At 46.1% G+C, this 11,943-nt stretch overlaps 1 protein-coding gene and 1 pseudogene across 2 annotated transcripts; both read left to right on the top strand.

The window, feature by feature from the left end:
- Nucleotides 1-1,654: 1,654 nt before the first annotated feature.
- LOC308312174 (ubiquinone biosynthesis O-methyltransferase, mitochondrial-like) lies at nucleotides 1,655-10,017 on the top strand (annotated as a pseudogene). Its single transcript has 2 exons — nucleotides 1,655-1,882; nucleotides 9,282-10,017. The product of its transcript is annotated as a ubiquinone biosynthesis O-methyltransferase, mitochondrial-like (transcript).
- Nucleotides 10,018-10,780: 763 nt separating this feature from the next.
- LOC308312173 (2-methoxy-6-polyprenyl-1,4-benzoquinol methylase, mitochondrial-like) lies at nucleotides 10,781-11,719 on the top strand (the record flags this gene model as incomplete). The annotated part of the gene is made up of 1 exon (XM_080794562.1): nucleotides 10,781-11,719. Exon 1 carries the CDS (start codon nucleotides 10,880-10,882, stop codon nucleotides 11,717-11,719), a length of 840 nt encoding a protein of 279 aa, XP_080650688.1. The 5' UTR covers nucleotides 10,781-10,879.
- Nucleotides 11,720-11,943: the final 224 nt, after the last annotated feature.

Here is an 11,943-nt window from a genome sequence, read left to right as displayed (position 1 = left end):
ATATGTGCGATCCATGACGTTATTCACACCACAAAACACTTGGGGGCAGCATACACATTACAGCACAGTTTGACATAGGGTTTACAGCCACAACAACATACGCTAGAAAAACGAGGGATGAGACAGATGAATGGAGCCAGGTAAAGTCAATATAATAATAGTTTAATTCACTTGCATAATGGAAAAATAAGAGGAAAAATAAAACTCTGTGAAATCACTGCGGAAAACACCATTTGAGAGAAGGACACTGCAAGAAAAAATAAGAATTAAAGAGCTGGGTCCAGACAAACCTGATGTAATCATCACAAATGTATGTACAAAAAGTAAAAATTAAGCCATAAGGTGGCAGAGTCATGGCTTTGAGGGTTCTTTTATAAGGACGTTTTGTTTATTTTTTTGTTAATGTTAAAGCCACTGTAGCAAGGTCATGTGGCTTTGAGCCATTGCACTTTTTTATGGCACTGGTCCTTCTGTCTCAGGTTTGTTTCTTTAACCCTATATGAACCTTTTGTTACATTTTGATGTATTTAATAAACCTTAGACAGGCTCCCTTAGTAGATATATTTAATAAACTTTAGACAGGCTCCCTCAGTAGATATTTAATCTATGATACCTAGTGCATGTTTTCTTGATTTTGTTATAGCGCCCTCCCTAGGACAAATGTCACCGGCCGCCACTGGGTGGGAGTATGGAGTCAGAACAGTGTTACGACCCTGGGTCTATATGAGTAATATGAGGTTGGAATATGTATAGAGTTAACCTTCTTTTCCCTGGTGTGGTGGCTTGATGAGAGAGTGATGTGTGACAGGTGTGTCATCTGTGGAAGTGGCCAGAGAGTGAGAGAGTTAAGTGGATGCTTGGGAAAGTAGGTGGTGTCTCGGAGCCTGGAGGCAGTGATTGGTCTTCGGCGGGTGGAGGAGGAGGATAACAGGCCAACTCTGTTCAGTGCCAGGCGGTCCTCTCTTCACTCCCATGTGGACTCCCAGCAAACACACCACTCCCTCTGTGCTCCCTGAATTCATTCTCTTAGTGCCAATCTCTTGTGTATTTATGATGGCATAACAATCCCCAAATGTCATGATCTGAACAGTCGGGTTTGGTAAGGGTGGGGGGGGAGTTATTTGCTTTGGGGCCCCGTTTGTTGTCTGTTTTGTTAAAGCAGGAGTTAGAGTATTATTGTACTTTCTTTTGATGGTTCCGGACAGTTTAGGTAGGGTTAGTATATTTAGTGTGATTTCTTTGGTGTTGTTAATGCTCAGACTTCCTTCCCCCCTTACAGACGAAATAAAACCCATGGAAAGACTGTCTCCCTGTTTGCTGGCGGTTCATGTGAGAGTTTTTAAGAGGGATCCATCGCATTCATGTTGCAGCCCAGTTCCCCTAGGCTGGTGCTGTAACAGGAATTGGGGGCTCGTCTACTGCCATCTTGTGGTTCGAGTCGACATTGCAGGTAATGTATAGGCCGCGCGTGTGTTGGTGTTTGTTTCTCATCGCTTGGGTGCCAGCTTTGTTGTTTTCCATGATGGAGAATAGGGCAAGTGAATTTGTGGAACATCCCTCATGGCAAAAGTTAGAACAACTGCGAAAATGTGACCTGGTTGATGTGGCAAAGCATTATGGTGTGCCCGTATCTATAAGTGGAAAGAAAGCTGAGATGAAACAGCTTCTCATAACCAAGCTGGGGGAGAAGGGGGTGCTGCCCGTAGTGGGTGGGGGTATGGATAGTGGGGAGAATGAGGAGCAACAGCCTCCTACGCCAATAAAAGACCCGGTCGTGCCGTTACCGGTAGGCATGTCAGCGGCGGACCTTACACTTGTGCTTCGTATTAAAGAGATGGAGGTTCAGAGCAAGCAGTTGGAGAAAGATACGCTATATCTGAAAGTGCGTGCGTTGGAACTTGAGTCAGGAACCACATCCACCCTTGCCCAGGGAGCGATCTCCTCCCCCCAACGTAGCTTGGATATTAGCAGACACGTTGCACTGTTTCCACCGTTTCGAGAAGCAGAGGTGGACGCATATTTCAGTGCATTTGAAAGAGTTGCAAGTGCTTTGCGCTGGTCACGGGATGTATGGGCTATTTTAGTCCAAAGTAAATTTGTAGGAAAAGCCCAGGAAGTGTGTAACAGCCTGTCGTTGGACCAGGGTTTAGACTATGAAGTAGTGAAGGAAACTGTGCTTCGCGCATATCAGCTCATCCCTGAAGCATACAGGTTGAAGTTTAGGGAAAGCAGGAAAGCTGGTGCCCAGTCGCATGTGGAATTTGCACATGCAAAACGCACATTGTTTGATAAGTGGTGTAATGCCACGGAGACCAAAACGTTTGAACAATTGCGCGAGTTGATTTTGATTGAAGAATTTAAGAGATTCATGCCCGAGAATATTGTGATTCATTTAAATGAGCAGAAAAAGCCTACTTTGGCAACAACAGCAGTGGCTGCTGACGAGTTTGCTTTAACTCATAGGAATGCGTTTTCTTCCCCAGGCCCTGCAGGGTCTCGGGGCGGGCAGAATTCACCACGAAATAGGCGGCGGCAGTCGCCTAACGCACAAACTACACCGCGGACTTGCTTTTATTGTCATGACAGCACGCATTTTGTTGCGGAATGTCCAGCTTTGGGGCGACAGCGGGGCGAGCCTCGTAATGCACAACCGTCCGCTATTGGGTTAATTCACACGGGGCCGAGCAACCTCGCCAATGTCGGTTCTGTAGAAAGGACTGAAAAAATTGATGCAGACTTTGTACCATTTGTGACAGACGGTTCGGTGTCTATGATGGGAGTGGGGGCCGTGCTCGTGCCCATAAAGATTTTGCGTGACACCGGGGCAAAACATTCACTTATTCGTAGGGGGATATTGCCGTTTTTTAATGACACCTATTGTGGCTCAGATTTGCTTGTATGGGGGGTGGGAATGAGCGTGTTACGCGTGCCTCTCCACAATGTACAGTTGTCGACCACTTTGGGGTCTGGTTCCGTACGGGTGGGGGTACGTGATCGACTGCCTATGGCAGGCATTGACCTCATACTCGGAAATGATATTGCGGGAGGTAAGGTATTTTCCTCTCCCGAGGTGGTGGAAACTCCTACATGCGATATGAGTGATTCCACGTCCATTTTTCCTGTGTGTGCCCTGACGCGCGCCCAAGCGCGCAAAAATGGGGAGGCAGTACAACTGGATGATACGTTCTTGGTTAATGTGGATACCCTGAACAATGAAGTGATTGATGGGGCTGTCCTGGGCGATAATGCAGCTGGGGCCAGTGTAATTACAGTGGGTCCTGAGTTGAGTTTGGCTGTAAAAAAAGAAGAGTTAATTCAAGCTCAGCAGAATGATGTTACTTTGAAAAGTTGTTTTGATGCAGTTTCAAGGACGTATAGTCCGGGGTTGGGTGTGTATTCCTTAGAGGGTGGGGTACTAATGCGCACTTGGTCTCCTGTGTGTGGCGGCGACCGGGATGCCATTTGGCAGGTAGTGGTTCCAACTCCCTTCCGTGGGCAGGTTTTGAGCTTAGCTCATGACCACAGTCTCTCAGGCCATTTGGGCATTAGAAAAACACATGACCGGATTCTCAGATACTTCTTTTGGCCGGGTTTAAAAGGGGATGTGGCGAGGTTTTGCGGCTCGTGTCACATTTGCCAAATGGTGGGTAAGCCAAATCAAAAAATTGCACCGGCCCCCTTACACCCAATCCCCGTAATGGGTGAACCTTTTGAGCACATCTTGATAGACTGTGTTGGACCACTCCCAAAAACAAAAGCGGGTAATCAATATATGTTTACAATGATGTGTGCGGCTACCCGGTATCCAGAAGCGGTGCCTTTACGCACGATAAAGGCTAAGCATATCGTCAAGGCGCTGGTGAAATTTTTTACCACGTTTGGCATTTCAAAACGGATTCAAAGTGATCGTGGGAGTAATTTTATGTCCAACGTGTTTGCCCAGGTGATGGCCCAATTGTCTGTTCAACACAGTGTATCAAGTGCTTATCATCCAGAGAGCCAAGGCGCATTGGAGAGATTTCACCAAACGTTGAAATCTATGCTAAAAAAATATGGGGAGGAAAATGAAAAGGATTGGGATGAGGGGTTGCCATTACTGCTGTTTGCTGTACGAGAAACCACGCAAGAGTCCTTGGGATTTAGTCCCGCTGATTTTGTTTTTGGACATACCGTGCGTGGCCCATTGCGGCTGCTCAGAGAGAAGTGGCTGGCGGACGAACCGAAGGCAGAGCATAAAATCTTGGATTATGTTAAATCATTTAAGGAGAGGCTACATCGTGCGTGTGAAAGAGCCCGCCTGTCACTTTCCTCTGTGCAGTCAAAAATGAAAGCACGTTATGACAAAAAGTCGGTGGCTAGAGAGTTTCAGCCGGGGGATAGAGTCTTGGTTTTGCTACCTGTGAGGGGTTCAGGCTTACAAGCTAAGTTTTCAGGTCCATATGTTGTGAAAAGCAAAATAAGTGAACTGAATTATGTGATAATACACCCGATAGGAAAAAGAAATCGAGAGTCTGTCATATAAATATGTTGAAGGGTTATGTGTCCCGCACTAGTGATGCGCCCGTGGGGGGGCCAGTGGGCATAGTAGGCACACCGATTCCTGAGGGTGGGGGGGACGAAGAGAGTGGAAGGCGAGGGGAGGTTCCATGTGCTCGCATGAAAAACTCAGAGCTGGTAGAGAAGCTGGAGGGTTTTCTATCATATCTGTTAGAACCCGAGAGAAAAGAGGTCACAAGGCTTATTCTGAGTTTCCCTGAATTATTTGGCGACAATCCTACACAGACGGACGTTCTCTGTCATGATATCATTGTTGGTGAAAATAAACCTATAAAACAGCATGCATATAGGGTAAATCCTGTGAAACGAGCAGTTATGCAACAAGAGGTTGAGTATCTCCTGGAAAATGATTTTTCAGTACCAAGCTGTAGCGCATGGAGTTCTCCGTCGATATTAGTCCCAAAACCAGATGGGACATTTAGGTTCTGCAATGATTTTCGTAGGTTAAATGCAATAACCACCTCAGATTCTTTTCCCCTACCTCGAATTGAGGACCTTATTGATCGTGTGGGGTCTGCCAAGTTCGTAACAAAATTGGACCTGCTTAAAGGTTATTGGCAGGTGCGTTTGACTCAGCGCGCCTCAGAGATGTCCGCATTTGTGACTCCGGATCACTTCTTGCAGTATAAGGTAATGCCTTTTGGCTTGAAAAATGCGCCTGCTACATTTCAGCGGCTTATGTCTAAAGTATTGGCGGGTGTGCCAAACTGCGATGCATATTTGGATGATATTGTTCTTTATACTTCTACGTGGTCCGAACATGTAAGAACCCTGACCGAGGTTTTCTGCAGGTTGCGGGATGCGTCACTCACACTTAATTTGGCCAAGTGCGAGTTTGGTAAAGCAGTGGTGACTTATTTGGGGAAACAGGTGGGACAGGGGCAGGTGTCTCCTGTAAATGTGAAAATACAAGCTATGGTAGATTTCCCAGTACCAAAGACCCGACGTCAGTTGCGCAGATTTCTGGGTATGTGCGGATTTTATAGAGGTTTCTGCAAAAACTTTGCGGATATAGTCGTTCCATTGACAGCATTGACTAGTACTAAAAAGCCTTTTGTGTGGTCTCCCCGCTGTCAGGAATCGTTTGAGGCTGCAAAGGCACTTCTTTGTAGCACTCCAGTCCTTGCATCCCCTGATTTTGAGAGATGTTTTAAACTAGAAGTGGATGCTAGTGGTCTGGGCGCAGGGGCTGTGTTGTTGCAAGAGGATGTGGGCGGCGTTGACCACCCTGTGTGTTTTTTTTCGAAGAAATTCAATAAGCACCAAATTCATTATAGTACTATTGAGAAGAAAGCGTTGGCATTGGTTTTGGCTCTGCGACATTTTGAGGTATATGTCGGTTCTGCGTCAGTGCCAGTACGTGTGTACACGGATCATAACCCACTAGTATTTCTAGCACAAATGCGTAACCACAACCAGCGCCTGATGCGCTGGTCTTTGGAGTTGCAGGATTTCAATATCGAGATCCATCACAGAAAAGGGTTAGAAAATGTGTTGGCGGATGCACTTTCACGGTGTTATGATGTATAAATTGTAAGGGATTGGGCCTTTCTGTTGGGGCAGAAATGCTCAATCTTGAGGGGGGAGGTGTTACGACCCTGGGTCTATATGAGTAATATGAGGTTGGAATATGTATAGAGTTAACCTTCTTTTCCCTGGTGTGGTGGCTTGATGAGAGAGTGATGTGTGACAGGTGTGTCATCTGTGGAAGTGGCCAGAGAGTGAGAGAGTTAAGTGGATGCTTGGGAAAGTAGGTGGTGTCTCGGAGCCTGGAGGCAGTGATTGGTCTTCGGCGGGTGGAGGAGGAGGATAACAGGCCAACTGCCAGGCGGTCCTCTCTTCACTCCCATGTGGACTCCCAGAAAACACACCACTCCCTCTGTGCTCCCTGAATTAATTCTCTTAGTGCCAATCTCTTGTGTATTTATGATGGCATAACAATCCCCAAATGTCATGATCTGAACAGTCGGGTTTGGTAAGGGTGGGGGGGGAGTTATTTGCTTTGGGGCCCCGTTTGTTGTCTGTTTTGTTAAAGCAGGAGTTAGAGTATTATTGTACTTTATTTTGATGGTTCCGGACAGTTTAGGTAGGGTTAGTATATTTAGTGTGATTTCTTTGGTGTTGTTAATGCTCAGACTTCCTTCCCCCCTTACAGACGAAATAAAACCCATGGAAAGACTGTCTCCCTGTTTGCTGGTGGTTCATGTGAGAGTTTTTAAGAGGGATCCATCGCATTCATGTTGCAGCCCAGTTACCCTAGGCTGGTGCTGTAACAACAGTCTCTAAAGATTCACAGTAAATAACACAGATGTAACTCACAAGTTCAGATTTGCAACTCACGTGAGTGAATTTGTGTTTCACATTTGTCTTTTGTATCCACAAGTTCAGATTTGTGTTTTGTATCTGTGTTTTGTATCTGTGTTTCCCATCTGTGTTTTGTATTTGTGTTTTGTATTTGTGTTTTGTATCTGTAATTCGCATCTGTGTTTTGTATCCGTGTTTCGCATCTGTGTTTCAAACACAAATACAAAACACAGATGTGAAACACGGATACAAAACACAGATGCAGATTACAGATACAAAACGCAAATACAAAACACAAATACAAAACACAGATGCGAAACACGGATACAAAACACAAATCTGAACTTGTGGATACAAAAGACAAATGTGAACCTGTGAGTTCACTCACGTGAGTTGCAAATCTGAACTTGTGAGTTACAAATATGTGAGACCTTTGAGACTATTTTTGAGACTCTTCTGACGTTGGGCGTTAACGGACGTCATCATTGGCTGAGGGAATCTGTCAATCATTCTGATTGACAGATTCCTCGGCCAATCAGATCGGTCCGCCTTCAGCCAATCCTATGGCTCCTTACATTGTGGGGGGGGGGGCTCCTTTTGCACTGCATCGATGCTTCAGTAAAAATGAATTAATATTAATATTAATTCATATTAATATTATATTAATAATAGTATTATTCATATTAATTAATTAATAATATTAATATGATGAGCATCTTCAATATTAAATATTAAATATTATAATATTCAATATAATAATAATAATAATATAATATTCAATATTATATATACATATATATATATATATATATATATATATATAGTCTATATAACATTTGAATAGATTATTATTATAATTCACAATAGAGCAGTGATATTCAAACTATTCAAATCATTAAGGTTTTAATTTATATTTTAATCTATCATCCACTTGTGTTATCAATCTCTTAAAGGTGCTGTAAGAGAATATTTTGCTTAATATCCCCAGGCTACATATTCTGGGGGAACATTAGCATTAATTAACATAAAAAAAATGCCGATCTACAATGCAATAATGCATTGCGATGTGAGCTTGTAGATCGGCTATTTTGTGGCAAAGAAATCAGTAAAATAATAGTCTTGTAAAGAAGTGGTTCCCAATATGGGGTCCGGGGACCCCCATTGGTCATTGCAATTTCAGGGGGTCCCCAGCTAAATGATATTTTGGAACCAAATGGACCCTTGCAGGTCTGTAACACTTAGAGTGTACAAATGGAACTAACTAGACCCGTTTGGTTCCATTTGGTTCCATTTGCACACTCTCAAGAATAAAATCAACATAGATTTTACAAAATAAATTGAGGGTCCCAGAGATAGAAATGCATAATGCATGTCAAACTGGGGGGTCCTTGAAATTAAACGGGTTGAGAATCACTGCTATAATCTTCTCTTATGGGGGTCCCGACCCTGGCATATCTTTTCTAATGGGGGTCCGCGGGCTAATAAGTGTCAAGTTTAAGTATAACCTTTCAGTTTTGTTAAAGCCTTCTGTTGGTACAGGGAATAAGGTAGTTTAGTTCTGGGGTACCCTACCCTGTACATATTGCATGTGGTTAATGTAATACAAAAAACAATCACACCCGTGTGAAGTGAGGGGCACTCTTATCATCTTACAACATCGAGGAGGGAATTCGGTATAGCTATGATTAGGTGATGTAATGATGTAAAACAAACATTAAAATATCTTTATTGTTAATTGCATTTAATGTTTGTGTTAGGGAAAAGCTGGTAAAATGTCCCTTCATTGTCAATGGCGTTTTTGAGGGGTGCTAGCCCCTCCTATATACAGGTTTAATGTTTGGTTTTAGTTCAATGTTTGTTTTAAAAACCCCATTGACAATGAAAGCTAAATTTACGTCATCATGTCCCTAACACAAACATTACATGCCATTAACAATAAAGATAATGTAATGTTTGTTTTGACAGTTTGTTTCACAACACCATTACATCACCATGAGTTAGACTTTAATATATTAGCGCCCCTCACTTCACACGGGTGTGATTTTTAAATCTGTGTTATTTACTGTGAATCTTTAGAGACTGTTCTGACTCCATATGGGAGTGTCCTTGTAGACCTGCCCATATGCTGGTGCATATAATACGCCTCTTGATGTTGTACACTCATACCTGACGAAGACCCACAGTGGTCGAAACATTGTTACAAATAAAGATTTTCCTGGGAGCTACAAATCAGTGTAGGGACATCCCTTCCTTTTTCGTAAACATAAAATATACCATTTTATGCAACATCAAATTCAAAATGTACTCTAATGCTTGGACTCATTTGCACAAGTCCAAATGCAAGCGTGAAGAATGTCCTGCAGCTGGAGAGTGCGTTCCACTGGACATCCGTGTGTAAACGGCGCAAACATCTGTTGCAGAGGAACACTTGTGTGGATGTCGATCACAATGGCCTGCATATCAGTGCCCTGCATACTGTATCATACCCTACAAATCATATCAGTGTTCGATCAGCCTCCCAGACTACAGTGGACCCCAATGAGCTGAAGACGTTCCAGTCACTGGCCAGGAAGTGGTGGGACGAACGAGGATAATTTGCTGCTCTGCACGCCATGAACGACTTAAGAGTGCCTTTCATACAATCTGGGTACAATCTGTTGAACGCGAGTAGAGGGCTGCGGCCAGGGAAACCCCTCGCAGGACTCCAGATACTAGACGTGGTCTGTGGAGGTGGCCTGCTCACAGAGCCCCTGGACCGGCCGCGTCTCCACTCGTCCCGCGACACCGGACCTCCGTCAGCGGGTCCGGTACCGGGCCTGCACTCCGGAAGAGCTCACCACTGGAAGGGGAGGAGGTGGACGACGACGACGGGTTTGATGCCGTGGTGGCCTCGGAGGTGTTGGAGCATCTGGCCGACCTGGAAACATTCGCTTTGCCGCTGCAGCCGCTCGCTCAAGCCAGGCAGCTCGCTCTTCGTATCCACCATCAATAAGACCAACCATGTCCTACACGCTGGGTATAGTAGCGGCAGAGCGGCTGCTACGCATCGTTCCGACGGGGACCCACGACTGGGAGAAGTTCGTCAGCCCTGCAGAGCTGGAGCGCCTGCTCCGGTCGTACGGTCTGTGGGTGCAGTCTGTAGACGGACACGGCTGAGGCAGACCGCCCCGACCCCCAACGTCACACTGCTTCCTAGAGCCACTGAGCACTCAACTGCACGCGGGGTCACAGTAATGCAGATCACTGGCATCTTTTGAAACAGGCCTGAGAATCCAACTTTCAGCAGGCCTTTATTTCCCCACCCGTATACTGTGTTTTATTTTTCCTGTGATATAAACTTTATTCAATCAGTCAATCAAACCAGGTAAACATTTTGACCAATGGACAACAATGGACATGGACATCATTGCTGATGTCACTTTGAATCATGTTTAGACGGATAAAATGATATAAAGTCATTACAGTTGCCTTGTCCCTTGTAACGGATCGCTGGCTAGGCTACAGGATTGATGGTCCTGACCATGTATCAGAATCCAGAATCCTAGGTGGCGACCTCTACATTCAGAGAGATTTGTCACATAGCAACACAGACGTGAGCTTGTAGATCGGCCAGTTTCACTATTATTTAAAAAATTCCTAATGCACCTTTTTTCCCTTTATAGCAACAGTAGTGGGGTCAAAATATATTTAAATTTGTCATAGAAAAGTATTCAAAAATACAAATACTGAGGTAAATCACCCGTTCAAAGATTTGTAAAACATGGCAGCCTCCATCAGGCTGCTCGTCCGGACGGTACCGCGAGATTCTCGCGTCGTCGTAAACACTACAACTATAAATGAGAACGTCAGAAGGCTCGGAGGGACGACGGCGTGGTGTCGTTTGGCCCGTCGTCGTTTCGGCGGCGCGGCGGCCGACAGGAACACGACGACACACTTTGGCTTCCGGAGGGTCCCCGAAGCGGAGAAGGCACAGAGAGTGTACGAGGTGTTTGAGAGCGTGGCCCAGAAGTATGACGTAATGAACGACGTCATGAGTCTGGGCGTACACAGACTGTGGAAAGACACGCTCATACGCGCCATGAGCCCTCGGCCCGGGCAACGCCTGCTGGACGTGGCCGGAGGCACGGGTGACGTCGGCTTCCGTTTCCTGGACTATGTGAGCTCCCGGCCAGAGCGGAGGAGGAGGAGGACGGCCCTGCGCTCCACGCAGACCGACCCGTCACGGCAGCGGGACATCTCCAGGAAGTACGACTGCGCCTCAGAGGAGCGAGCCGGCGGCGGTGAGCTCGGCCAGGAACCCAGCAGGGCCGTGGTCTGTGACATCAACGAGGAGATGCTCAAAGTGGGAAAGCGGAAAGCCGCCAGCTTGGGCATCAGTGGCACTGCCTCTGGCCTGTCGTGGGTGGTGGGGGACGCAGAGGAGTTGCCCTTCGACGACGACCAGTTTGACATTTACGCCGTCGCGTTTGGCCTCCGCAACGTCACCCACGTGGACCGGGCACTGCGAGAGGCACTGCGGGTGCTGAGGCCCGGAGGACGGTTCATGTGCTTAGAGTTCAGCAAAGTGACCAACCCTCTGCTCGCCAGGCTGTATGACACGTACAGTTTCCAGATGATCCCGGTGCTGGGGGAGGTGATCGCAGGGGACTGGAAGTCCTATCAGTACCTGGTGGAGAGCATCCGCAGGTTCCCCGACCAGGAGACGTTTAAGTGTATGATCGAGGACACTGGTTTCTGCCGCGTGCAATATCGCAACATTACTGGAGGCGTGGTCGCCCTTCATTCTGGCTTCAAGCTGTCACAATATCGCAACCTTACTGGAGGCGTGGTCGCCCTTCATTCTGGCTTCAAGCTGTGACAATATCACAACCTTACTGGAGGCGTGGTCGCCCTTCATTCTGGCTTCAAGCTGTGACAATATCACAACCTTACTGGAGGCGTGGTCGCCCTTCATTCTGGCTTCAAGCTGTGACAATATCGCAACCTTACTGGAGGCGTGGTCGCCCTTCATTCTGGACTTCAAGCTGTGACAATATCACAACCTTACTGGAGGCGTGGTCGCCCTTCATTCTGGCTTCAAGC

Source organism: Protomyctophum bolini (genome assembly GCF_963924005.1).
Source record: "Protomyctophum bolini genome assembly, contig: SCAFFOLD_199, whole genome shotgun sequence".
Lineage (NCBI taxonomy): Eukaryota > Metazoa > Chordata > Actinopteri > Myctophiformes > Myctophidae > Protomyctophum > Protomyctophum bolini.
The sequence above is the reverse complement of the archived record's forward strand: the minus strand, read 5'-3'. Positions and strand labels throughout refer to the sequence as shown.